Here is a 27,789-nt window from a genome sequence, read left to right as displayed (position 1 = left end):
CACCTAGATTTGGCATAACCTCTCTCAGTAGCATAGTTTCAACTTCTTGGCATATAAACCATTCCCCAAAACTGCCAGCCAATACCAGCCATTGCAACCCAGGGCACGCCTCTATTCAGAATACTCTTGTGGCTCCCTCTTATAATGACACTAGAGGCCCAGTGCATGAAATTCATGCACCTGAGGGGCTGGAGGGGGGTCTCAGCCCAGCCTGTGCCCTCTCACAGTCCGGGAGCCCTCAGGGGATGTCCAGCTGTGGGAGCGGGTCTAAGCAGGCAGTCAGACACCCTTAACTGTGCTCGCCAGCCGTGAGCCCAGCTTCTGGCGCACTGACCACCAGGGGCAGCTCCTGTGTTGAGCGTCTGCCCGATGGTGGTCAGTGCACGTCATAGCGACCAGTCGTTTTGCCATTCTGTCAATTTGCATATTAGCCTTTTATTATATAGGATGAGATCCAAGTCCATTGCTGGCTCCCAGAGCCTGGCCCCTCTGACCTCTCCCACCTCCTCCTGCGTCCCTCTTCCTGTTGTCTGCTCAGCTTCACACACAATGTTCTCTTCCTTCTTCCTCCTACACATGAAGCTTGTCCCCAGGCCTCGGTGCTTTAATCCCCGCCCCTTCTCTCCATGTAGATCTCAGCTCAAATGCCTCTTCCTCTCTGAGAGCCTGTCGCTAGCCCACCCATCAACAGCAGCCACTCAGGTGAGCAGGGTCACCACACTGTACTGAACGGGACGTATTTGTATAGGTCTCTGTGTTGGCACACATCTCATTCTGCCACTCTCATTCACTGCAGAACCCAAGGCACATGGCGCGCATGCAAATAACCACGAGGGAATAAATATTTACTCTGCACCAGGTACTGCCAAGTACTTCCCATTAATTTTTTTATCTAATCCTGAAAACATCCTGCACTCGATAGTTTCTATGAATTGCTATTCTTGCTGTACCAGGGGGGGTTAAGTAAATTCCCGAGCTACCACGCGAGTCCATTCTCTTCATTGTGCTCCTGTAGTCTCTCCACAGAACAGGGATAGCCTCTCGGGGATAATATTCCTGAAGGGTTGCCACAATCCTATAAAAAGCCTCCTCGTTCACTGAGGGAAGAAAACCAAAGCCGGTCGGTGACTTCGTTTTTAGTGTGGGTTTACTTTATTGTGCCCTAACTGCTTGACAACTGGCAATTCCATACCCAGCGCACATGGTGACTGCCAGAGGGACGTGTAGTGCGGTTGCCACGATGCACAGGCCTGAAACTGGCTGTCTGGAATCATGCCCCCACGCTGACATGCTTCAGGCATCAGGCCTTGAGTAGGTTCCTCAGAGTCTCTGTACTTCAGGCCCTCATTAGATGAGATACTACAAAGAGCACTGAGGAAAAGAACATGGCCAACAAAAAGAGTTCAGTCAAAGTTCGCAAGAATTTTTTTCTGTAACTAAATCTATTTCTGGCTACTTAATGACCCAGTGTACCCTCTTTCTCACTGAGCTAGATTCCATATATCACAATAACCCCAAGGCACTGCCCTGGAGACTCTTCTATTGAGACAGATCCCCCTCTCCCTCCGCTTTTGCTGGGGTACAGGTCAAGAATCCTTGCGAGAGAGTCCCCGGGGGAAACGGGGTGCACAAAAGCACTAGCTTAATAAAACCCCGTGATTCAGCGTGAGAGAGTGAACACACAGTCCAGAGCCATTTGTCTTATGCACTGGAGGACACCAACGCGGGGAGAGACTCTGGCTACATCCCATTAAATAATCATCCAGCATCCACAGTAGAAAACAGCGGGCTTAGTATCCTGACCTAGATAAATAAATGTCTTACTTAGCAAGAGCCAATCCACCGGGGAGACAAAAGGATCGGGGATGTGGAATTCCTAACAAACACCAAGCTGTCTGGAAAACCACAGCCTGGGTTTCAATCAGGGCAACAGGACAGGCATGAAGATGCAACGCCTCACAACCTGGCCACGAGTAACCGGTATGCAAGCCTGTGGGTCTGCGTGTAAGAGTGGGGCCTGCAAGGGGCCTGGGGGCCTGGCCCCCCCTGCCAGGGGTCTCTGCATGTCCCTGACAGTCCCGGGCCCAGGAGCCAGCTGGCGGTGTGGGCTACGGTGCAGGAGAATCCATGGCACTGCCGGCTCCCGGTAACAAAAGGCGTGTTTATAGCAGGCACGCTGACAGCTGTCCGAGTGCCACATTTATTTACAAAATGTTGGTTAAATTGCTGACAGTTGGCGCCGTGGAGGAAAAGCTGAGAGAGAAGCTGACATTTCTTGATCTAGCGGGTGCTCACAGCCCCGGTGCCGCTCCCCTGTCTGCTGATCAGTTCCACTGTGTGCTGGTTAGCGGGCGGGGGGGTGGGGGGTTGATGACGTGTGTCTCGTGCACCGGCCACTGCTTTGAAGAGGCTTTGGGTGTCCGGGCAGCTAACTGGCTCCATGCTACCTGGTTCCAAAGGCCCTTTGGCTAAGAGTCGTCCGGAGGATGGCTGCTCCCAGGGCCCTAGAGTCTTCTAGAAAGCTTCAGACTCAGTGCCATAGAGTCTTCTAGAAAGCCTCCTGAGGTCCCAGTGGGACTCAGCCCTGTCCGCCCAAAGCCCAGCAATGAGAGGCCTGTGCGCATGAAGCCATGAATAACCAGCACCATCTCCCTATTCCTCGTCTGCTGGTCAGAGACAGCTTGCCCATGACAGAGCTGGGCCAAGGGCTTCCAGTTCTTTCTTTCTGACGAGGACAATTAAGATAGAGGGAAAGCGTTTGGGTGATAGAGATCAACATTCTGGCTGGGAGAGTTTCAGACACAAAAGCATATTTCTGATACCGCTGTACAATCGCTTTTCCTCGCATGTTGAAACAAGTAGACATTGCCTTAAACTGTTATCTTTAATTCTTTCCTAATGTGTTTCTTCTTATGTCACAATAACGCGATGCCTGTTTTGTTGACAATTTAAAATACACAGGGAAGCGCTGAAGGCTGTGGCTCAGTTGGTTGGAGCATCGCCCATCCACCAAGAGGAGGCAGATTTGATTCCTGGTCGGGGCACACACCCAGGTTGCACGTTGGAGCCCAGGTCTGGGTGCATGTGGGAGGCAACCAATTGAAGTTTCAACCTCTCTCTCACCCTTCCTCTCTCTGAAAATCAATAAAAATAAGTCATTTTTTAAATCCTTCAAAATGCACGGATAAGCAAAGGGAAACTGATCAGGCCTTGTCTGGACGCACTATTTGAAACTGTGGCCTCATCCGTCTTTTCCACCTCCTCACGCTCTTCATTCTTCGCCACGGCATTATCACCAGGTGATCTACTCCATAATTAATGTAATTTTGTTCACTGTCTTATCCTGCTGGAAGGGAAGTTCTGTGAGGCCTGGGATTGTACTGTTTTGCTAACCGCTGTAGCTCACAGTGCCTAGAACAGTGCCTGGCACACGGTTGGCAAACAATAAATAGTTGCTGAATCAAGTCGAACGCAGAACATTCACTCATCCGTCTGTACAGACAGACGCGACTGCTTTAGGCTCCCACTCGTGGCCACCGGGGAGGGACCAGCCCAGGAGGCCCACAGCCCTGCTGCCCTCTCTCCCCCCAGGACCCAGCCAGCTTCAGGTCCTGCGCTCCTGCCGCTCCACAGAAGTGTCCTATTCTGGCCTTTCCCTCACACACTCAGGCCCCATCCTGCTTTCTTCTCCCCCGCCGCGACCCCTGCCACAGTGGCCCTTCAGTGATCCTCCCACATCCCAGATTACAAGTGGCCCCCCGGATCTCAGTAGCATCCTTTTGTGCCTCTTTCTGGGGTGCCGGTGTGGAAGCTTACTTCTCCTGGCCAGGCTGTGGCTTAGTTATCTCTGGTGCTCAGCACAAGGGCCCATGCGTGGCAGCGTGGATGCCAAGAGCCGCATGAACCAGACTGAGCAGGATGGGTTCCAGGCAACCAAATATTTTTTTTTTTACTTTTATTAGTTTTTATCATGTTGACCTCATTCTGACTTTAGAAGAATAAAACTTAAATTTTTAATTTAATAATTATAAAAAATACAAGAAGAAAGTCAAAGCCACTTATTCCACTACCCAGAAAATACGTGAGTGTTACTATTTTGGTTTAAGACTCTTCTGTGTTTCCGGTTTTTAGCAGGTGTTTATGCACACACATGCAGGCAGGCACACACACACGCACACTCACATTCACGGGTATTGAACCGTTTTGATTGATGAGTTGTAGACCAGTTAATTACCTGAAATGACTCAGGCAGAATTCTGCCTTTATTCATATTCAGGGTGGTATTACTTTCAAATTATTAGAAAACAAAATAATGAAAAACATTTGCTGTATAATAAATAAATTTATTTTTATATAAGGAAAAATTAAAAAAAAACTAGATAACATATGGTTTGAGAACATTTATATATTTGGTAAAATCCTAAAGAAAAGAAGGAAATGATAAAAATAAAAAAAAAGTTCAGGGCAGTGGTCAGATCCTCAGAAAAGACAAGTTATAAAATAAGGTGGGAACATGGGAGGTTCTATTTCTTAGAGTGGATGGAAGTCACAGAGGTGATCAATTTATTATATTTTTATACTTAGATATGTCATATGCACATTGATGTATAAAATATATTATCATCTAAAGAAAAATAATATATATTTGGCTCCTAGCATATGCAGAATATTGTGCTACACAAGCGAACATTTCCTTAAACATTTACTGAGTGCCTACCAGGAATCAGGCCTCGTGGGAAAGGCCAGCAGGTCAAAAGTGAACATAGAGAGAGAGAGGACCAATCACTGGGCAACAAGTAATTCACATTCCTCTTCGCTGCCCATCTGCTGGAACAAGAGCCTCATCATACCGCTCCCACCCATTCCCACTTTCTAGTAGGAATGAATTTGCTGATAAAAATAAAGAATTAACTGAAAATTTCAAAATGTGTTTGCAGGAGTTATGTGTAAATATCTCCTTTAAAAATAGGAGTATGTTTAATTAATATTTTCCTTGCAACTCAGCAGTAATAATTATGAAATATAGACCCAAAGTACCATCAATTCACATTGTACGGTTAACAAACAACCCAGCAACAGCCAAGGCAACACTAACAAAGTGAATTAAACAGTAACTCTTTGCTTTGTTAAAGTAATTAAAATTTCTCAATGAAATAATAAGATAAGAACAGAATAACAGTTTACAATCTCTCTGCTGAACCATGTATTGCAAGTCATGCTTTCAGGACATCTCATCAATTTCAACCTTCATAAGACCATGAGCAACAGGGCCTGCAATGTAGCTGAGCCTCTGCCAGCCATGACATTGAAAGTGTAGGGGTGGCGCACTGTCCATTCACTCAGGGAAGTCAATGGCTTGTACTCCAGGAGACTTTCATGACCCCTCAGGGAAACCCCCACAATATATATATGGCTAATATGCAGTGTCCCCGCAGGAGTTTGACCAGGAGACCAGGAGTTCTATCACTTGCTATGACACCAGGGGGCAGCCCGGAATGAAGGAAGGCCCCGGCCGGCAGCTAGAAGAAAGGCCCTGGCTGGCAGCCAGAAGGCCCCAATCAGCCTGATCGCTGGTAGGCCTAGGGATCCTACCTGTGCATGAATTTCGTGCACTGGGCCTCTAGTAGAGTAATAAGAGCTTTGTTCCAATTGGAAGGAATAAGGAAAGAGTGTGACACTGGACTTGTGTCTGGGAGAGGGGACAGAAAGAAAGATGAGGAGGGGAGGGATGGAAAATCAACCAGGCTAAGTAAGCTCAGAGGATGCCGTGTTGGAGCGTGTGAAAGGTATCTCTGCAACGGCATAAAACTCAGGAGTAAGACCACAGAAGCCTGTGTCCACAAATTCTGCAAGAGCCAGAATGTGGGTGACAGAACCCATCCTCCCCCATCTTCTCTCCATGACAGTTTTAACTTCATTCATGTCAATTTAATCTATTATTAATAGAAAATAACATGCTTGATGCCTAATCTATGCCTGGCACAACTCATGAGCTTTTACATGTCATCTTATATAATTATTATAAATAATTATGACTTAATGAGATGGTCTGGGTAATGCATTTATTGAAGAATAATAGGTCCCCATTAAATGTTGCTAGTGATATAGTGTTTTGTTTTTAATATTATACCTGATTCTTACAATAACTCTGTCAGGTAGCTATTAAGGTACTATTTGGCCCCATTTCACAGATAAGAAAATAAAGGCTCACAGAAGTGAATTCTATAAATCAAGTTAAGTTCCAGCTCAACTTTGTCCCAACTTCAGAGTCTTTTTTCCACCACACTGAATACATTCTTAATTAGCATGTTTTGTGTAAGACTTACAAAGGTGAGTACACATGTTTAGGATCTATATTTATGTACTATAGCTAACCTCACTGTAAAGAAAATTCACAAGGTAAGCACTGGACTATTGGGAGCTGACGATGTATTAGCCCATCTTTGGGTCTTCCTTTAAGTCCCATAATTTCATGTCTCTGTTACAGCTTCAAAAAGTCAATCCTTCTCTGGGTCAAATTCCATCTTATCGAGTATCCCACCTTTCATTCCCTCTTCCTCTGTGTTTGTAGAGAAAACCATGTTGTGAATAGGATTTGAAGGTCTGTCAAAATGTGTGCTTGAAGGAATAATAGGACCAGAGTGTGTAAAACCAGATCCTCCTGGTCTCCCAGCAGGAAGGTCACCAGCTGTAATATAAGTACCCTTAGGTGAAAACAGAAGGCAGAGGGAACTCTTCTGCTCTCAGAAAATTCAAAAAATCTATGTAAATATGCCTCTCATCTAGGCCAACTCTCCAAGGGACTGGAAGGGAAGGGGGAGGGGCAGGACTTAGTCTCTACTGACCCCCAGCCCCTGGTCTGAGCCAGCCCAGCATCCCAGTGGGGTCCATGGAGCCTGACACCAATTACTAACTATGTATTAATGGAAACAATCCAAGCAACTATTTTTTCAATACCGAATATAACCCTAAGGGCAGGGAAATGTCAAACTGAATGCTTAATAAGGTTGGTGCAAAATGCTTTCGGGGTGAAATGTTAAGTTTTCAGGCACAAATGGAAATAATTCAGGAGTGGGGGAAAAGGTAATAGCTTGCCTCCTTAGCATACACAGTGTGTAGGTTTGATTACTGAATAGAGATATGAAATATGTGCTAAATAATTCTTCTGAACAGCTCATTAGGCCTAATCCATCTCTGATTTCTATGGGCCCATTAATTCCAAATATGCATCTGCTTATACATCCACACACATCCACACACGATCGTAAAAAGGCCGGCCTAATTTCGCAATGTAATATCCTGGAAATGACAACAGGTAACACGTCAAATTGGACAGTATTCAGATCTTAAATATGTATAACTTTCAGGTGTGATAAATAAAAATGACAAAGAATAACAGACCAAAGACGGATGGCATTTCGGTTAGGAAACACCAGGTCCACACGGCTAGGCTTGTGTGTGACGGGGGGGGGGGGGGGGGGGGGGGAGGGGGGAGGGGGGGGGCCGGGCCCCAGCACTGGCTGCCACAGAACTAGGAAGCTGGACCAGCCTGGAGAGCGTCCCCATGGAAACCGCCAGGCATCCTCGACAGCAAATAAAACCCGTGCAGGTGTTGTGTTTGTTTCTGTGGGAATTTTAAATTTATTTCTCATCGCCTATCCTTTGTGCTGCCCTCATCACTTGTTCCTTAATTTGGATGCTATCCTAGTTCTCACAGTCACTCAAGGCCCTAGACCTGTCTTTTTTCATTCCTTACCCTTCTCCAGTTTGGAGAGTGCCCCCTTCCTGACCTGCTCCTGGCCACCTTTCAAACGCCCCCTCGCTGCACCCGGGTTACTTTGCCCCTTACCGACAGTGTACTTTCTGGCACAATGCTTTGTCTGTTCCCATGCTGATTGACAGCTGGGCCTGCTGGGTACACCTGTGCAGGTGTGTGCTGCTCATGGGTGCTGAGGGAGGGAGGTGAAGAAGCACAGCTTCCGCCCTAGCTGGTTTGGCTCGGTGGATAGAACGTCAGCCTGCGGACTGAAGGGTCCCGGGTTCGATTCCAGTCAAGGGCACATGCCCGGGTTGCACACTGGATCCCCAGTGTGAGGCGTGCAGGAGGCAGCTGATCAATGACTCTCTCATCATTGGCGTTTCTATCTCTCTCTCCCTCTCCCTTCCTCTCTGAAATCAATAAAAATATATTTTTTTAAAAAAGAAGCAACAGCACAGCTTCCTCTATCCAACCAGGAGCCCTAGTGACTGACTCAGACTGGAGGAAGGGAAGCTGTTCCTGACTGGCCTGGACAAGGTGCATGCTGGGAGAGGATGCTGTTTTCCCATGTGTGGGGCTACAGCCCAGTCTCCCTTCACTACAAATCACTACAAAGTGCCTGGCATGTCCAAGATGGACAGTAAGGAGTGCTGAAGAGGCACAGGAAAGCTCCTCCGTGCACCTGCAGGATGGCATTAACTCCTAGCAGGTGCCGGGTCTTCCAGGGCATACTGAGATGACAGTGAGAATGCGACAGGTCCCTGACCTCACCACCCACTGAACCTCCATGTCTCTGCACTGCCTGGGCCCTTGTATGTCCCACGCACACTGCCCTCCCCCTTCCCTGTCATAGCGTCCTTTCCCCTTCAGCAGATGCACACGGGACCACCTCGCCACTGGCCGCTCTTCTCAAACTTGACCTCTGACAATGGTTTTCCCTCCTTTCTTTTCAACATTTTTAAGTGCAAGCCTACAAATCATCCCATCTGCCTCTTTACTGGGTGTCAGGTCAAACACGAAATGCTAGAATCTCTCTGGCACAAAGGGTGACACTAAATCAGAAACCTCCAGCCATGAATAAGCAAGCTGTCATCTAAGAGGTGTCTTCCCTAATTGTAGTGTCTCCACTGAGGACGCCTGCACATTCACGTGGAAGTAAAACTGTCCTTTGTCCCGGGTTTTCTCCTGTGAGTAAAGGAAGGCAGACGGTCTACTTGGTTCTGAGAGTAGAGAGTCAAGGAAACGAAAAGCAAGCCCTTGAGGCTTCAGTTTGAAAAGGCCACGGGTCTCACGTTCAGCCCCATGCAAAAGTCACCCAAAGCCTTGCCAAGAAATATTAATGAATGCTTACGTGTGGATCTTAAACATGCATCTGTGTATGTTCATGCAGCTGAAACTGGAAAATATGAATGATAATAGTGGTGGTGAATCCCATAGGTGAGGGCTAGCTACCTAGAATAATAAAAGCGTAATATGCAAATCGAGTGAACGACCGAACAGCAGAACGACTGTCCGGACCACGCTATGACACACACTGGCACCAGGCCAGCCAAGGCGGGTGCGATGCGATTGGTCGGGGGGCCCACCATTACCCCATGATTGCCCTGCAGAGGGAGGCCCAGGCCACCAGCCATTGGGGTGATCAATCGGGGGGATGGGGTGAGGGAAGGGCTCCACGATCTCGCCCTGCAGAGGGAGGCCCAGGCCACCAGCCAGCGATGCTGTGGCGGGTGTGTGGGGCTGGCCAGTGATCACCCACAGAGGGAGGCCCAGGCCAGCCAAGAGATTACACCACACCCCTGTTGCCTGCAGTGGGAGGTGACCAGTGGTGGTGGAGGGGGGAACAGCACAGCACAGATGGCAAGCAGGGGCAGTGGCAGGGGCGAGGGCGTGGCCAGCTGCCAGCAGCCGGGGGAAGGAAAGCCCCGATAGACCCTGATCCCTGGCCAGGCCTATGGACCCTACCTGAGGGGTCCCAGATTGCAAGAGGGTGCAGGCTGGGCTGAGGGACACCCTGCCCCCCATGCACAAATTTTGTGCACCGGACCTCTAGTTGTAAAATAATGAACTCCCAGATCTCGGCAGCCTGTCACTAGGGAAGTGTATTTCTCCTTCGTGCAGGATTCCAGCTCAGGCAGTTCTGGGTCAGCCTGCAGGGTGGGGCGGAAGCCGGCTCTGTGCAGGCATCTCACAACCTGGCTGCAGGAGCATCTGCCAAATAGGACGCGGGTTTCCAAGGTAACTTTGGACATCAGCATCCAGATGGCTAAGAAGAAACAGCATGAAGTAATTTCATCTGGGAGCGTTTTATGGGCCCATCCACACATAACTTTCGCTCACACTCCTATGGGTAGAACTCCATCACGTGACCGTGCCTCAATTCAAAAGAGGCTGGAAACTGCAATGGAGCTTTGCGCCCAGGGAAGAGAATAAATGAGTCTTTTTAAACAGCTAAGAACCTCTCCCTCAAGTGTGAAGAACCGAACAGCGCAGTGCAGCTCATGCCCCGCCTTCTCATTTCAGAAACAGGGAAACTGAGGCTGGACAAGCTAATTGTCCTAGTACCCGTGGTGACCTCAGAACCAGGACTAAAGTGCAGGTCACCCTAGCCCTCGGCCATGACTCACGTTCCAAAAACAGTGACACTTGCCAAGAATTTTCAGAATCACTCCTCCACAGAATGCTGTAGAACCACAAGATGTGCCCCAGCCTGAAACCGGTTTGGCTCAGTGGATAGAGCATCGGCCTGCGGACTGAAAGGTCCCAGGTTCGATTCCGGTCAAGGGCATGTACCTTGGTTGTGGGCACATCCCCAGTGGGGGGTGTGCAGGAGGCAGCTGATCAATGTTTCTCTCTCATTGATGTTTCTAACTCTCTATCCTTCTCCCTTCCTCTCTGTAAAAAATCAATAAAATATATATTAAAAAAACAGATGTGCCCCAATGTTGGCCCCGCCTCCTTCCCTGGGTACGTGTCCACAGGGCTCCCAGGAGCATAAGGTTCAAGCAGTGCGATCTGCCCACAGCAGACACATCGCACGCCTGGTTCCTTCCCAGCGGTGCACAGCTCACACACAACGAGTGGCAGGCCCTGTCCTAAACACTTCATATTTCACTCCTGGCTCAGTATTCCCATCACTAGTTCCCTTAAACAGTGACCAAACCGAGGGCCAGGGAGGTCAATCCATGTGCCAAAGGTCACACACCTGAGAGGTGGCTGAACCAGGATTTGAACCCAGGGAGCAGTCTGGTTCTAAACCCTCCATGTAATCACTCTGGTTTACAGCCTTAAAGTAAAATTCCCTTAATAAAAAAGTTTACAATAAAATCACAGACGTCGAATAACGTGATGCATCTCAGGCTCACAGCCTGATTTCTGCCTGGCTGTGGCTTCCTTCCCTCCCCCCAGGTTCATAGGCCTTAAGCTAGAAACTAATCCTTATTTTCAAGTGTTTATTAGATTTTCTATAGACTTCTTGAGAAAGTGGAGATTGAAAGGTCTCTTAGATTCTACAGGTGCGGATTTTATGAAGTGTGTCATCCTGTCCCAGGGTTCCCACCTTGGTGTCCCATTCCGCTCACTATTCTAGAAGACAAAACCAATGCTCAGTCACATACACCCTGGCCGAGCTCTGTTAAGAACACCCAAACTCATGCCAAGACAGAGATAGGCCTGAGTCTGCCTTCTAATAAAAATAAATAAATAATATTCACTGTGAACAGCTTGCTATTATTCCTAATAAACTTTTCATTCACTCAGCAAATATTACTTACTGTATCCCATGTTCCAGGCAGTAATTTCACCACTATAAATGAGGGCAATAAAGTCCCTGGCCCAGCAGATCTTACATTTTGTGGAGAGGTGATAAGTGGCAGAGAAATAATAGCATTTTCTGAGTGCTGAGGGCTTGAAGAAAATTAAAGCGAGCTAAGGGACAGAGTGACATGGGTGGGCATGGCTACATCCAATGGCAGGTCTAGGAAGTCTTCTTTAAGAATGGGGTATTCCGCCCTGGCCGGTTTGGCTCAGTGGATAGAGCATTGGCCTGCAGACTGAAGGGTCCCAGGTTCGATTCTGGCCAGGGTCACATGCCCGGGTTGCAGGCTCAATCCCTAGTAGGGGGTGTGTAGGAGGCAGCCGATCCATGATTCTCTCTCATCATTGATGTTTCTCTCTCTCTCTCCCTCTCCCTTCCTCTCTGAAATCAATAAAAATATATTAAAAAAAAAAAGAATGGGTTATTCCAACAGAGACACCATGAATGCCATGAGAAGCTCAACATTGTAGTGGGTCCTGGAAGAGGAAAGAACATGTCCTCAGGCAAAGTGGATTTGGCAGGTGCAAGAAACAACAGAGAAGTTCAAAGAGCTGCCTCCTTGTGAGTAGGGCGGGAAGATGACCAAAGATAGGCAGGCACCAGGTAGTGAAAAGTCTTATCCCACTGAATGTTTGCGTTCCATTCAAAATATACCTGGAAGCCACTGCAGGGTTTTGAATAGACAGTGATGTGATTTGACTTATGTTCCTTTATTTTATTTTTTGTTAATCCTCACCTGAGGATATTTTTTTTCCATTGATTTTTAGAGAGAAAGTGGAAGGGAGGGGAAAGACAGAGAGACAGGTAGTGAGAGAGAAACATCAATGTGACAGAGACACACTAATGGGTTGCCTCTCACACATGCCCCTACTGGGGCTGGGGATCCAGCTTGCAACCCAGGTACATGCCCTTTATCGGGAATCAAACCCATGACCCTTTGGTGCATGGGCAGATGATTTAACCACTGCAAAACACAGGCCAGGGATGATTTATGTTCTTAAGTGACAACTCAGCCTACTAGTTGGAGGATGGACTCTGGTAGAGCGGAAGTGGAAGAAAAGGGACCAGATGAGATGCTACTGGCATAGTGCAGGAGAGTTAATAGCAGCATATACTACAGAGATAGCGTCTGAGATGATTAAAAGTGGTCTGATTCAGGCTGTATCTTAAAAGTAAAGACAAACACGATTTACTGATGAATTCCATGTACCATAAAGACAGAAAGAAAAAATGTGTCTATTATGTTTTGGGCATGAATGGTGGTGCCCATTCTTAAGACAGGGACAGAGCAAAAGAAGATATGCTGGTGGTGGCTGGTGATGGCTCCCATGGGGGCTGGTATCAAGAGCACTGGCTGTGCCCTAGCCAGTTTGGCTCAGTGGATAGAGCATCAGCCTGCAGACCGAGGTGTCGGGTTCGATTCCAGTCAAGGGCAGGTACCTTGGTTACTGGCCCAGGCCTTGGTCAGGGTGCGTGAAGAAGGCAACCAATCGATGTGTTTCTCTCACATCAATATTTCTCTCTGTCTTTCCCTCTCTCTTCCACTCTCTCTAAAAACCAATGGAAAAATATCCTGGAGTGAGGATTTTATTATTTTTTTTTTAAGAAGAGCATTGGCTGGGAGGCTTCCGGTTTGAGATATCTGAGTCATACATTGATCTGCAGATCAACAATAGGATGTGCAGCCTGGACCAGTCAGAAAGGGGTTCTGGGTAATATGTGTGTGCTCCAGTGTAACTGGGGATTTTGAGAGAGAGAAAAAGAAATGCCCCACAATCACAGAGCACCAAGCAGAGCACCTACCAAAAACGTTCAGGCCTGGAGGAAAGCAGAATATAGGTATGGAAATAACCCAAGAAGTGGCCAAGTTTCAGCTTAACACATTGCAGTAGTTTCATTGCTAGCTTTACACAGTGGCCAGATGAGTTTCTATTGAACGAATACAAAAAAAAACCAAAACTTTTTACATAAATGTTAAAGGCATCTTTTAAAATTAAACACCCATTGCATTTTGAAGTTATTTATTACATGTTCTTACAAGCTAATGTCTTTTTAAAGTATGATACTTTGTAAAACACTGTGTAATATGAAGCGAGAATTCTCGTGATCCGACTGCAATGTGTTAAGTGGGAGAAAACAAAAGATGGGACCACTCAGGGAAGAGACTGGGACAGAGGGATGTTGCCAGTGACAGGCCATAAAGACCAGAGAGGAGGAATGTTTGGAGGATTGAGGGAGAGGTTTGCAATTGGGTCAGATTCTTGGATGTACAGGATTCCATGGTTAATGAGAATCTAAAGAATGATACATGGCCTGGGTGGTCTTTGCCTTCTGAGGTAGCTAAGATAACCTGAAAAGTAAGATTCAATAGGGTTGGTCCCTATGGTCTCTTAGGAAAAAGGGGGTAATCGATTCTCATTATATTCCTGTGCCAGATCGGCCTCCTAGACACAGGCAAATCTCGGAGATATTGCAGTCCTGGCTCCAACCACCACAGCAGAGCGAGCATCACAATACAGTGAGCTGTGCTCTTTTTGTTGGTGGAGGGCCTTGCCTTCAATTTGTGAAATGAGCAACATCTGCGAGGTGCAATAAAGCAGAGCACAATAAAGCAAGGTGTGCCTGTCATTGCCATGGAGAGGCTGGGAAGTCAGGACTGGGATGGGAGCAGTCACACCGAGAGCATCCACAGTTCTGTGGATTGCAGTAGCTGGTGTCATGGTGGGTGACAGGGTAGTCTAACCAGCCTTCAGTGGCCCTTTACATGACATGATTATTTAAGAAAACAGTAATACCCAAGTACACTGAGTGGCCAGATTATTATGATCTCTGAACGCATAATAATCTGGCCACTCAGTATCCTCTCTAATAAAAGAGTAATATGCAAATTAACCAACGCTCCACTACATAAGCCACGCCCACCAGCCAAGCCACGCCCACCAGCCAATAAGGGCGAGTATGCAAATTAACTCCAACCAAGATGGCTACCAGAAGGGAGGCTTGGGTTTCCCCAGCAACAGAAGAAGCCAAGCTTTCTACACATTCTGGCGGGCCCAGGCCTCTACTCAAGGATACAAAGTTTCAATTACAGAAGGTAAACAAGTCCAAACAGAAATGCCATGGATCGAGCAGGAGGCTTGGCTCCGCTCCAAGCTACAAAGTTTCAATTGTAGAAGGTAAATAAATTCCAGATACCAGGGCCTCTGCTTGGGTCACCAGGGGTGTGGCTGGCCTGCAAACCACCACAGGCCCCTCGCCCAGGTCTCTCCATGCCCCAAGAGAAACTCACCCTGATCCGGGACACCTTTCAGGGCAAACCAGCTGGTCCCCACCCATGCACCAGGCCTCTATCCTATCTAATAAAAGAGTAATATGCAGATTGACCATCACTCCAACACACAAGGTCAAGATAGCTGCCCCTATGTGGTCAAAGATCCTGCCCCCATGTGGACAGAAGATGGCCACCACAAGATGGCCAGCAGGGGAGGGCAGTTGGGAGGGAACAGGCCTGCAAGGGAGGGCAGTTGGAGGTGAGCAACCCTGCAGAGGAGGGCAGTTAGGAGTGACCAGGCCGGCAGAGGAGGGAAGTTGGGGGCAAACAGGCTGGCAGGGGAGCAGTTAGACATCAATCAGGCTGGCATGGGAGTGGTTAGGGGGTGATCAGGCTGGCAGGCAGAAGCAGTTAGGGGCAATCAGGAAGGCAGGCAGGTGAGCAGTTGGGAGCCAGCAGTCCTGGATTGTCAGAGGGATGTCTGGTGGGATCAGGCCTAAATGGGCAGTCAGACATCCCTCAAGGGGTCCCAGATTGAAGAGGGTGCAAGCTTGGCTGAGGGACCCCCCCCCTACCCCCGTGCATGAATTTCGTTCACCGGGCCTCGTGTGTGTGTGTGTGTGTGTGTGTGTGTGTGTGTGTGTACTATATATATATATTTTAGAGGCCTGGTGGATGAATTTGTGCATGGTTGGGGTCCGGCCAGCCTGGCCAGGGGGAGGGGACAAGGGTTGGTTGGCCGGCCTGCCTGCTGGTTGAACTCCTGGCCGAGGGGACAATTTGCATATTAGCCTTTTATTATATAGGATATATATACACTGAGTGACCGGATTATTATGCGTTCAGATATCATAATAATCTGGCCACTCAGTGTATATCTGGTTCCTGGAGCTGTTATAAAAGTGCATCACAAACTGGACTCATAGGCATCTCCTGCCTCACAGTTCTGAAAGCCAGAACTCTGAAATGAAGGTGTTGGCAGGAAGTGCTTCCTATGGAGCCTGGAGGAGAGAATCCCTCTTTGCCTGGTGCTAGTTTCCGGTGGCTCCTTCCAATCTCTGGCATTCCTTGGCTAGCAACTGCATAACTCCTACCAGTCCTCATCGTCACATGGCATTTCCTCATGTGTGTACTGTGTCTCCACATTGTCATCTTCTCACAAGGACTCCACCAGTTACAGGATTAGGGGCCCACCCCACTTTATCATGGATTCAGCTTAAATATCTAATTACATCTTTAATGACCCTACTTCCATATAAGATCATATTATGAGGTCCTGGGTGCTAGGACTTCAACATATCTTTTTTTTTTCTTTTTTCTTTTATTGTTTGGGGGGGGAGGGGAGAGGGGAAGGGTGATGCAATTCAACCCACAACACCAAAAGTGTTGCTTTTTCTAGGTTTCATGTATAACAACTGCAGCAAATTAAAAATAGTCTGCATATACTCTTTCTTTCTTCCTCATAGGTTCCGACTGGTTAGAATTGTTGAGATTCAGCTTTTCCGATGAGTAAATTTCCCCAAAGATGATTACTGTAAGGGTAAGAGCACTTCTCCATGCATCCACTACACCACAAGCTGTCTGAAAGCCAGGCAAGATCAGGAAATTATTTTCACACCATTACACCTTCCTTTGCCTCCATGGGGCAAACAAAGCTTTGTCTGAGGGTTAATTTCAGCTTTGTCATTTTTCCACCAGTCTAGTGGCTGATGCTGTTCTTGTTACAAATGTTATTCTTTGCAAAAACCATCAACAATATTGCAAGATTAAGTCATATGTTCATTTTTCATTTTATAAGACAATTCTAACCCCGACAAGACAGCAAGCTGGCCAAAGGCACCCATATAAACCCAAACAAACTTAACCACATGAAGCAATGAGGTTTGGGGAAAACAGAGCATGAGCGGTTGAGACTGCTAAATATAATTTAAACCAATTTACACCCATGGCATCGGCTTGAAGTGAGACTATTGCAGTGGTTCCATCAGTGAACTGTGAGATCATCTGCTAATGCCAGACACACTGGTCTGCATGTGAGGAAAGTTACTAAATGCGGACAGCCTTTCCTCCTGCTTTCACCATCCCCGTGCAAGCCCTGAGTTACACCCACTGTGAACAGGAGAGGTGAGTGAAGGGGAAATGCCATCAGAGAACATTAAAACTGTGAGGGCTTAAACCCCTGCAAGCAATGGCTTCCTTACCTCCAGTGAATTATCATGGAAAAAAATCAGTCTTCCAAGGAAAAGGGTCTATAAATTCTAAATCTACACATAAATTCCTGGCTCCCCTATTTGTTTCAGATAACCTGGCTCCATAGAACCTTCTGGATGGTTTGTTCTGGTAGGAAATTTATCTTCAGAGCCATGAACTGTCATAACTTGCTATGTAGCAATCCTGTTATGAAAAATAAAGAAATACCTGTCTTCTTACTCCCTCTCTGAAATAAAATAGCTCAAGAAATTATTTGAACTGGAGAAGTTACCTAGAATAGAAACAGATGTGGAAGAGAAACACTGAAAAATATAATTCCAGGAAGGCGGAGAGGCATTCCTCTGGCCAAGATCTCCCAGAAGTAAGACATGGTACATGGGTGTAGCTACATGGATGCTTCGGCTACAGTACTTTTCATGAAAATTGCTAAATGCAGGAATAAACATGTATACGGATACATGCATATGTGTGTATGAATGTAAAAAGTAAGTTGTAATTATACACTAAGCTTTATGTCCTTTATTTAATTTTAACCCAAAAAGAGCCATTGGAGGTAGGGAATAACTGCCCCCTTTACGAAGAGAGATTGAAAAGTTTCGTCCAAGATCACACGTGGTGAGTACTGTATTTTCTGGCGTATAAGACGACTGGGCGTATAGAAGATTTTCCTGGGTTAAAAAGTCGTCTTATATGCCGGAAAATACGGTACTTGCACCAGGGCTCTGGGAATCCTGCCTGGCAGTCTGTTTTCTTCCTGGCATACCACCCCTGGTTGAAGATGAGTTAGTAACGTCTTGCTGGTGAGAGATCTTTGTCTCTATCAATGTGTTTCCATTAAACATTCCTATTGCTTACTCCTCTCTCTTGCCTCACACAGGCGATTTGAAATTACAACCAAAACCCAACAAGTTGTGTGTGTTTTTTTCCCTAAAAAAATTGTTTTACTTTGCCATCTATGTGATATTAATGGCATTATTTATTTATTTTCAGTATCCTATTACACAGAGTAGAACCCATCAACCTGCTCTCGGGGAAGCAAACTGACCTCGGATAATGCAAGGACAATGTTATACTTTACCCATCGAGACTCTGTACTTAGAATAAATATGCTATTAATATTAATGGCATATTTCCCCCAAGAGAAATGCCAATGATCCTACTTCTAGCACAACAAAGAAGAAGATTGATAGGTCAAGGCCCCACCTACTCTGCCCCTACACCAGGGCATCCAGGTAGACTGGCTTTCAGACTAGTCATGGAGCCACATTTCCACCTGGATCTGTTCAATGTCCCATTCCAGAGAAAAACATGGTAACATCTGCGAAAGTATTAACTCTCCGTGAGAGAGTCCAAGGTTGCTGATCTTCTGATGCAAAGGCTGGTGGAAGAACCTAGAATGAAAGTCTTACTCTGAACAAAGTATGGAGATTCTAAGGGTTCTCAGGCAACAAGGGACCCCTGGAGGCCAGCGGGTCATCTCTGTGTCCCATGCCACAGACCACATACAACCTTACATACTCCCACACCCTAGTTCTAACGTACTTCCAGAAAAAACATTCTTGTGCTCCAGGACAAGAAGGAAAAACCAAATTCCCTTTCTAGGAAGAGAAGAACTTGGCAATGAAGAAGTGAGAGTAGGAAAACATCCCTTTGGTAAAAAAAGAGAGAGAGAGAGAGAGAATATGAGCCTAGAAGTCAGACATCCCAGGCTCGGCCACCATGTGACTGTGTGATTTGGGAAATACCTCTCTTTGCCTCTGTGTTTTGGTTTCTGTAAAATTGGAATAGCAATTGCATCCACCTCATGGAGCAACTCTGAGGATTAAATAAGACCTGTCAGTGGCGCGCTCAGCACCTGACACCTAGTAAACAGAGCTGCCCCAGACAAACTCAGAGGCGGAGCATAAGGGCTAAGAAGGCAGACCCTTGTACCAAGCAAAACCAGCAGTCAGGAGAGAGCATGATAATACACATTAGCTAATTGCCCAGAAACACGGTCAGTGTCATGCGTTTTGCTCTTAGTGGGGAAAAGGGGCCTTCCTTCGGGCGCCGGTGGCCTAGACTGGGGCTCACACTAGATTAAGTGAGTGTGGGCTGGGTGTGAGCTCCTTCTCGCCCTTTCAGAAAGACATCCTTGTGCGAGACTCATTATCACAAGCCTCATTATCTGTAAAGCCAGGTGGTCGAACTCCCTGGTCTCCGTAATCCTTCCAAAAGCAAAAGAAGCATTTCTGCAAAACACCTAGACGTGCAGGTGAGGCGTGCTGAAGGCCTGGTGTCCCTCTGCACCCTTCTCTAGGTCCCCTTGACAACGGGCAACTAGGTTCTCCTTCTGCCCCATGGTTGGTTGGCTTTTTCGTTTTCCCATTTTAGTTTTTGGCTCCTTAAACAGACGGAGTGTGCTTCCAGGAGCCTCCCTCTGCAGCCCCATCTGTCCATGCTCTTTGGAGCCATGGTCCGCCGGCTGGATGCCTGGCAGGCCCCGGAGGTGAGCACAGGGTGGCGGATCTTCGGAGGGGGCAGGGCAGGGAGAACAGCACAGGCTTCCTGAGTGACCCTGCTCTTCCGAATGAGTTAACTGCTAAACAACCGATCAATAGTTACACCACGAGACAACCGCTGCCAGCAACTCCAAGTAGAGAGAGAGCAGGGTGGGCAGAGATCTGCTTTTCTGAGCCCCTTCTTATCTGGAAAATGCTAATTTCCCTGAGGTCCACCTCAGGTTGACCACATCAACAGAGAGTGGCATTCCTTCAAAGGTGCTGGCTAGGGAAGCAATCTGGCAGAAAGAGGGCGTGTGTCATGGGTGCAGCGATGAAATCACAGGCTACTGACACAGCCCATCTGTGTCCTGGACAGAGAGACACCAGCTCAGTCACTCAGGTCCTCCAGAGCAGCCTCGCCCCGCAGAGAAGAGCCACCTCACACAGCGGCACAACCTGGACAGCAATCGGTCGGGGCAAGGCCCTCACAAGACAACTAAGGGAAAAGGGCAGAGAAGGGCGAATAGAAGACGATCATGATCTCAGAGAGCGAGTCCTTCATTTATTCGTGCAACACCTCTCTTCTGAGCACCTTCTCTATGCCAGACATCATGGAGAGTGAGACAGAGAAGGTGCCTACCCTCCAGGAAATGACAGCCCAGTTGGGGAAAACAGAGCATGAACACATACCACATCAACGAAAGGGAACACTTTCTGATACAGATGACTGCTCCGAAGAAATAATCCCGGATGACCTGCCGCTGTAGGGCTGGTGGAGTGGTGGTGGGTGACTTCCTGTGAGTGTCCAGAAAGGCTTCAGTGAGGGTCCCGCGTGAGCGAGGGCCGAGATGGCGAACAACTGCCCACGGGAAGCAGACCTGGAGTAGGGGCATTCCCAACAATGGAACCGAGAGTGCAAAGGCTGTGTGGCAAGGACGAGCTTTCTGTGTTCAAGAATCAGAAAGCAAGCCAGCAGGACAGTCACGCAGGCTTCATTAGCAAAAACCATGGCCCTAACCGGTTTGGCTCAGTGGATAGAGCGTCAGCCTGTGGACGCAAGGGTCCCAGGTTCGATTCCAGTCAAGGGCATGTACCTTGGTTGCGGGCACATCCCCAGTAGGGAGTGTGCAGGAGGCAGCTGAATTGATGTTTCTCTCTCATCGATATTTCTAATTCTCTATCCCTCTCCCTTCCTCTCTGTAAAAAAATCAATAAAATATATTAAAAAAAAAAAAAAAACCATGGGCCATGTCTCGTGCTGGGTATTGGGATGTGACCCTGCAGAAGGCATCGCTCTGGCTTCCAGAGGCCATTGGGGTAGCTGGACAGACAGACTCCATTGGCCTAAAAATGCAGTGCTAAGTCGTTTACGGGATAGAAATAAAGTGCCAGGCCTTCCCACCTCTGAAAGGGGGCTCGGTGAGTTTTCTCAAGTATCAAAACCACATTATTCTGTGCTGTTCCATGGACCTGCTACATCAACTCTCAACTTCAACCTGGCACATTTCTCAGATGTTTTATTCACTCATCTCCTCCCCCCCAAAAAAGTCACCGTGCAGTGGCAAAACCCAGAGTCTAGGAAGAGGACAGGGGTGTAGCTCAGCCTCCGGTACTCACTTTCCAGATGAGCCCAGGGAAATATTTGGGGAATCTATAAACACATGAAACACACTCAGCTAAGTTGCCCAGTAACTCAGGGGCACGTAGTGGAGGTCTCTAATTAATGACACCCACACAGTTGGGCCCCAGGCTCTGCTGCTCTCACTGCCTCCTCAGTGTGCCCATCAGCAGGGTAGTCCTGCCCCACGGGGGGGTGGGGGGGGGGGGCACTCTTCTCCACCGTGTACCAAGCACTTGTCAATGGGCACTCTGCCTCAGCTGCCGATGGCCTCTTGCCCACAACCCGCCTTCTGAGTTGGACCCAAGGTCCTGCATCTGGGAGTCCACGCCACATGCCATTTTACACCCCAACACCCAGCTCAGTGGCCTTCATGTAAGAACCACTCAATAAATCTCCGCTCATTGGCCACAGCTGTATTTTAAAATCCAATGATGGAGAAATGTGGTAAGGAGACAAATTGAATATAGGCTGGGGATAGTTTGGGTTCGTTTTCAGTTGTTTCATTTGTTCAGTAAATATTCGGAAACGCACTGGGCTCACAGCATTACATGATCTCTGCTTTTCAAGAGCTAGCTGCCCCCAGTCCACAGGGAGGAAGAAGACAAGAGAGTTAAACAACACAGGTATACACTGAAATGAGTCGGGGAGAGATTAAGTACCAGCATGGAATTAGGAGAAAGAGTGCATTGGGGGAGGCTGGTGTGCAATGTCAAGGAGCAAAGTCCTGAGTTGGCATCCCATCACTGCCCCTTGTGTGATTTTAGGTGAATTCCCCTCTCTGGACCTCAGCTTTCTCATCGATAAAATGGGAATAAGTAAGTCTAGTTCACAGAGTTGTTGTGAGAATTACATGTTACCATGTATAAAAAATGTTTCAGTCAATAACTGGCCAGTAACTGACAGAATAGTCATCTTATTAAAAATCATTATTACTAATGCCACATACATACTATGGTTTCAAAACTTCCTAGCTGTGCAACCTTAATCATAATGATGTCAATTTTCCACGCCTCAGTTTCCTCATCTGCAAACTGGGATAATAATAGCACCTGCATGGTAGGGCTTTTTATTAGGGTTAAATGCTAATATTATGAGGTTGGATGATGGGTGAGATATTATATAAAGTATTTAGAATACTCCCTACCACATCATGAATGCTCAACAAACCTTGATTATTATCATTTTACTGCACATTCCGTTTTATGTAACCTCACCCTTTTGAAAATATGCATATACTATCAGCAGGAGGGCAAAGAGAGTGGGAGACTGCAAATTGCAATTTTTTCAGGCTGTCGATGGCATGTTAGGTGAAAGGTCTCCCAATACCTCCACAAGGATCATTAGTGCTAATTAGATGAAATAAAACATCTTTAAAAGTTTCCTCACACTAGAATCGCTGCTGAGGCATTCATTCTGTGGGGACTGAAAAATCTTTTCCAAAAGTGAAACTGGGGAGAACAAAGCAGAAGAAAATGAAATCAGAGCAGAAAGCCCTCTGCTGGTTGAGAAGAAAACTACAAGCATCACCCTCATTGTCACCCACGGAGATGTGGACTGGGTGGCTCTCAGGCAGAGCAGAGGTGCTGAGGGCCTCCCTCGTTGTGGTTCTTTCTATGTAGTTTGGTCACGTGCTGAACCAAAAAAGAAGAAAAGGAAGGAGAGAGGAAAGGAGGGAGGGAGGGAAAAAGAAAGAAGAGACCCACATATACACACAAAAAGCAAAAAAGAAAAATAACCCAGAGCCCTGAACCACTAGATTGTTGCAATCTGAAATCAGGTTACGTGCAAATTTCATGTAAACAAAATACACTCTAAAATTCCTACTTGTTTCTCGGTACAAAACGCAGAGCCTGTGTGGAGAGGTCAAGGGCTTCCACTCCACAAAGGTCCACCCCCCAGGGGACCCTTCCTTGTCCCAGTGCATCAGGGCCTGAGAAGACCCAGGGTCCCTCTGCTGAGGCGGGGAGCATCTTCTATGCAGGCTCTGACACCCCTGCTGCCCGCTTCCCGTCTAAAGCAGGCCCATGGCCCATGGGTTGTCAGGCAGACTGAAGTTCCTCTAACCCCCACCCTGTAAGCCTGGACTCAGTGGGCGGTTCTCCTGATGTCAGGAAGACAGTCAGCCCAGGGGCTGGCACAGATGGCAGGAGTTGGTCCAGGAGGACCTTTGTGTGCCATGGCTGGGCTGGGGCTAGACAGGAAGCCCCACCACATCCCACTTCCTCCATCTGCACCCAAACTAGGCCAGTGTGCCTCCAGCATGTGTGAAAATGCAAACAAACATGAGTGCCTAAAAGAGACAGGGAGAGGGATCCCCAAGAGTGAGGGGCGGGGGGGGGGGGGGGGGAGAGGCATGGAAAGAAAGACAAAGAAAGAGAAGCCAGCCAGTACATGAAAACCTGATTTTAAAGAGAAGCTGCTCCTAAGCCAGGCCCATCCCCTGGCTGAGCATCTGCTAACTTCAGACACTCTCTGGAGCGTTCTGGTTTCCATGGGCCTGGGGGATGCCTTTAGAGACCAGATCCTGGCCTGTCCAACACCCCTCATTGTGCCCATAACATGGGAGCTACGGTCGGTCAGGGCTCCTTTGCTATTTCTATTTCTCCAAGTCTCTTAACAGCTACCTTCCACCTTCCCATTGAAAAGACCACCCCATGTCTTTCTAAAATGTTCTCCCTGTGCCGATGTCTCTATTTTACCTCTTGGGCTGTTACTCCTCGCAGCCAAAGGTTAGGGACAAGGGCGCATCCAGAGAACACTAAATGGCACCGACCACATTGCTTTACAAGTTCATTTTTGTTTTTCTCTTAAGTGCTCTGAAAGCAAGGCACATGTGGAGTTCCCATTGAATCTCTTTATAAAGCAGATGCACGGTTCTTTCAGGGCGGGAGGTAGTTAGATGCTTAACCTTCCTTCAAAATAGTCCCCAAAGGGCATAATGGAAGAGGCTGGTTTCAGGAACTAAGGAGTGACTAGGGATTCACTGGGGCAATGGGGGTTAGCTCCCCAAAGTCAAAGGCGCACAGGATGCTTGTAGGTCTTGCATGGGTCCTTAAGTCACACACTTCCCTAGGCAATGACCCACCAGTGCCCCCTCTTCCCCATTTTCCATCCCCTGGGTATTGCTTTAAGTGCGTCATCCACAGACAATCCAATCCGAGAAGAACAGTCACCAGGGGGCCAAACAGTGGACACACCAGCACCAAGAATCGTCACGTGCAAAGGATGGGAATACGGTCAACGTTGCCTCAATGGCCCCTCAATCCCCCAGCTTGGAAAACTTTATTTAAAAAGGCATAGTCCGTGAAAGAGACATAGGGAAATCATTCTTCCCATCAATCTTCCCAACTTCTACCTTAGGCGGACTCTCTCACCAAATTCCAGAGTGAGATTCCATCGCAATCGCTAATACCATGTTGCCCTCCTATGAGAGGTGTAGTTTGTAGGCTCTGGAAATCGAGTCAGCATTTCAGCAGGCAGGGGGGGTCAGGGAGACCGCCTTACTACATTACACAAAACAGAACCAAGATTCCCTCCTCCTCCTCCTCCTCCTCCTCCTCCTCCTCCTCCTCCTCCTCCTCCTCCTCCTCCTCCAGTTGCTGTAAACCTTAACCCCAGAGGCCAAGCAGGACCTGACCCAACACTGAACCTCAGCTCCTGCCCGTAGATGACTTTCTGCTGGTGGACAACACCCAGAGCACAGTTACCCAGACAAATGCTGTTTCCCAGACAAACCAGACTCATCTCCACGACTTGGGTCTCAGAAAGCCACGCTCACACGGGAAACGCGTGCCCTTCTGCCCACCAGCTAGTGGCCTGGAGGCCCCCCAGAAAGCCTCACAGCCAGGCCCAGGGCGAAACAGCAGCTCTGCCAGAGGCCGGGGCCCAGCTGGCAACTCCCCGTGCCATGGGCAGAGTGAGGGCACGCACAGGAAAGCCAGACCCGTCCTTTGGGGCTCATTAACTTCAGAGAAGACTGTTCACACCCGAGCTCCATCCAGGCCCCGGCCACCATGGCCACCAGCCTGGGAGTCCCACAGTCCTCAATCCCGGCGACTTCCTGGCCCAGCCACCCCTCGTGCTTCCCAAGTCTCCCGCCAAGGAAGCCAGTGTTGGGGAAACAGCTCGTCTCCTGGACCTCTGAGAGGTCCCCCAGGAAACTACCAACATCCCCCAGGGCAGAGCATCGCATTTGGCTCATCTGAGCTCCATTGCACACACTCACACCCCTATCCCTCTCTCCCCAGCCCCCCTTTCAAGCCAATGTCAAGTCATAGAAGAAGTGCAGCTCCCTACCTGAGGGTGGCGCTCTCGCCCTGCCGGACCGTCACGTTGTCCATCGCTTTGGGGAAGGTGGCATCTCCGCTGCGCACGGGCACTCCTGTGGGTACAAGGAACAGCAGCCTGAGAGACACGATCACGAGGCACTTCCAGGGCAGGAACAGGTACCCACAGACCCCCATCCTCTCGACAGCCACAACTTCCCAGAACTCCTCCTGCAGCCGCGCGGCACACGCCCCCGCGGGCGAGCACAGGAAGTGGGTGGGGTGGGGGAGAGCTCGGACCCAGCAGTGAACTAGCGGCGATGGAGAGGCGCGGGTTCTTTTTTTTTTTTTTTTTCCTGGGAGAAAAGCGCGCAGACTCCTCCGAGTCTAATATTCCTCCCCCAAACCCAGCCTCAGCGCTCCAGCCTCGGAGAACCAGAGGGGGCTTCCTCGCTGCTGCTCCGGCCGGGAAAGTGGCCGCCGTCAAAGGGGAAGCTCCAGGCAGGTGCCGAGGTGTGGGCACGTCTCAGAGGTCCCTTCTTCCCGTGAACAGTTCCGACATGGCACTTCGGGGTGGCATAAGCACTTGGGTACCCGAAGGGGAGCGGAGGGTGGGTTGGATCCGGCTACGCAGAGCAGGCTGCGATCCCTCGGTGGTGCCAGCCAGGGGAGATCCAACACTTTCTTTGTAAGTTTCAGAGGCAGGGTGGCCAGCAAAATGCGATCGGTAACAATAGCGGAGATGGAAAGTAGAGCACGCAGGAGGCAGCGGGGGGTGTGCGAGGAGGAGCGGGCTGCGCAGGGACCAGGCTCGGGGAGATGCTGCCGCAGCCGCCCGGGTCAACTTCCTTGGAGCCCAAATACGCGCAGCAGCTGCTGCGATGGAGCAGGAGTCTCGGCGGAGGCAGTGGCCCCGGCGGTCGAGGCAGGAGCGGCCGGGCGGCAAGTGGACCAGACCGCGGCGGCCCCTCGCTCGCTCCCTCGCTCGCTCGCAGGGGAAAGCGAGGCGCAGCCGGCACCGGAGCCGCGCGGACGCCACGCTCAGCGGCCGCCCCCGGCCTCCGCGCCGCCTTCCTCCCGGGAGCAGCCCCAAAGCGCACGGGCCCCGACCGCCGGGGTTGTCATGGCAGCAGCTCCATCACTGACCGCCACTTTCTCCGATGCCGGCGCCACGCAAGCGGGCGGACTGCGCGCTCATCCCGGCGGGCGGGCGGGCGGCGCGGGGCGCGGGCGGGCGCCCACCTTAACCCCCGCCGCGCCGCGCAGCCACCACCAGCAGCAGTGCGCCAGCAGAGGCGAGCGGTTTAACCATTTCCCGCCTTGAAAAAACTGTCACTTCCCAAATGGAGAAGGCAAAGTTACCACGCCGTTTTAATAAGCCAGAGACATCTTAATCAGGGTCACCAACGAATTAAGTAGGACAGGAAAACCCTGCAGCATGCATACAGGCGCCTTTAAAATGATTCCATTCATTCCATTAGCATGTAGAGTAAATTTGGAGTTTGGGGAGGATGTTTTAGAGTAATCTCATTTTTTTTTTATTCAATAGTCCACGCCCATCTCACCACCCGCCCCCCCCCCCGCCACCCCCAAAAAGAAAAGCTAGTTCAAAACACCACAGTCAACACCACCTTTCTAAATAAAGAGCTTCCATCTACAAAACAAACGCAGAATCACAGAAGCCTCTTCATGTGTGAAACTGGCAAAAATCGCATCAAAATCTTGCTCAAGTTCTGACACTGACTTACATTCCTTATTCTGGTGTTGTCTACATTAACAGATGCTGGGCCTGCAAAAGTGCCCCCACCTGAAGGAGCGGGATCCTCTTCCCTTATGCTTGCAGGGGGCTCCCAGGTTTCCTGGGCTCACACTCTTGCAGAAATGGTTTCACCTGAAGGGGTGTGTTTCTCACATTTTTGAAACCTGGGAGAAAAGGGGATTCGTCTCAGTTCACGCCCGGTCCCCTCTCTGGATGCTGCAGGTCCCTGGGTACCTACATTGTTATTTCTCTCTTAACTTCAGCTCTGATGGGCTGGGGTGCGTGCTCCTTCCTGGGCCTGTCTCCTGGGCAGGAGGGAAGCCGGAAGCAGCCTAGCCTGTCAGCGGGGTTAGCTCTGCCATGGGGTCTTGTCCCGGATTCCAGATCCCAGCTCCCTGCACTGACCCATATTCTCCCTGGAGATGGAGAGGTGGCAACCGTAGCTTTCCCCCCTCGACTTTCTATCAAATCTAACCAGGAAGCTTTTTTAAATATATAATAACTGTTCAGTAACAGAAAAATAGTGTTTCCCAAGAGCCATCTGGCCAACACCAGAGACAGAATCATTGTAACTATAAGGGTCTTAGTGCCATAAAAGTTCTT

At 48.9% G+C, this 27,789-nt stretch overlaps 1 protein-coding gene across 4 annotated transcripts in view; it reads right to left on the bottom strand.

Moving 5' to 3' along the window:
• Window positions 1-25,625, bottom strand: part of NTM (neurotrimin) — a 390,721-nt gene extending 365,096 nt beyond the window's left edge. For all 4 annotated transcript variants that reach the window (XM_054712490.1, XM_054712491.1, XM_054712492.1 and 1 more), the window contains exon 1: window positions 25,459-25,625. In XM_054712490.1, coding sequence (XP_054568465.1) covers window positions 25,459-25,625 — 167 coding nt within the window. The remainder of the gene's footprint in view (window positions 1-25,458) is intronic.
• Window positions 25,626-27,789: the final 2,164 nt, after the last annotated feature.

The sequence above is a fragment of the Eptesicus fuscus genome, chromosome 23 (assembly GCF_027574615.1).
Source record: "Eptesicus fuscus isolate TK198812 chromosome 23, DD_ASM_mEF_20220401, whole genome shotgun sequence".
Lineage (NCBI taxonomy): Eukaryota > Metazoa > Chordata > Mammalia > Chiroptera > Vespertilionidae > Eptesicus > Eptesicus fuscus.
This window is presented reverse-complemented; position numbering and strand designations above follow the sequence as displayed.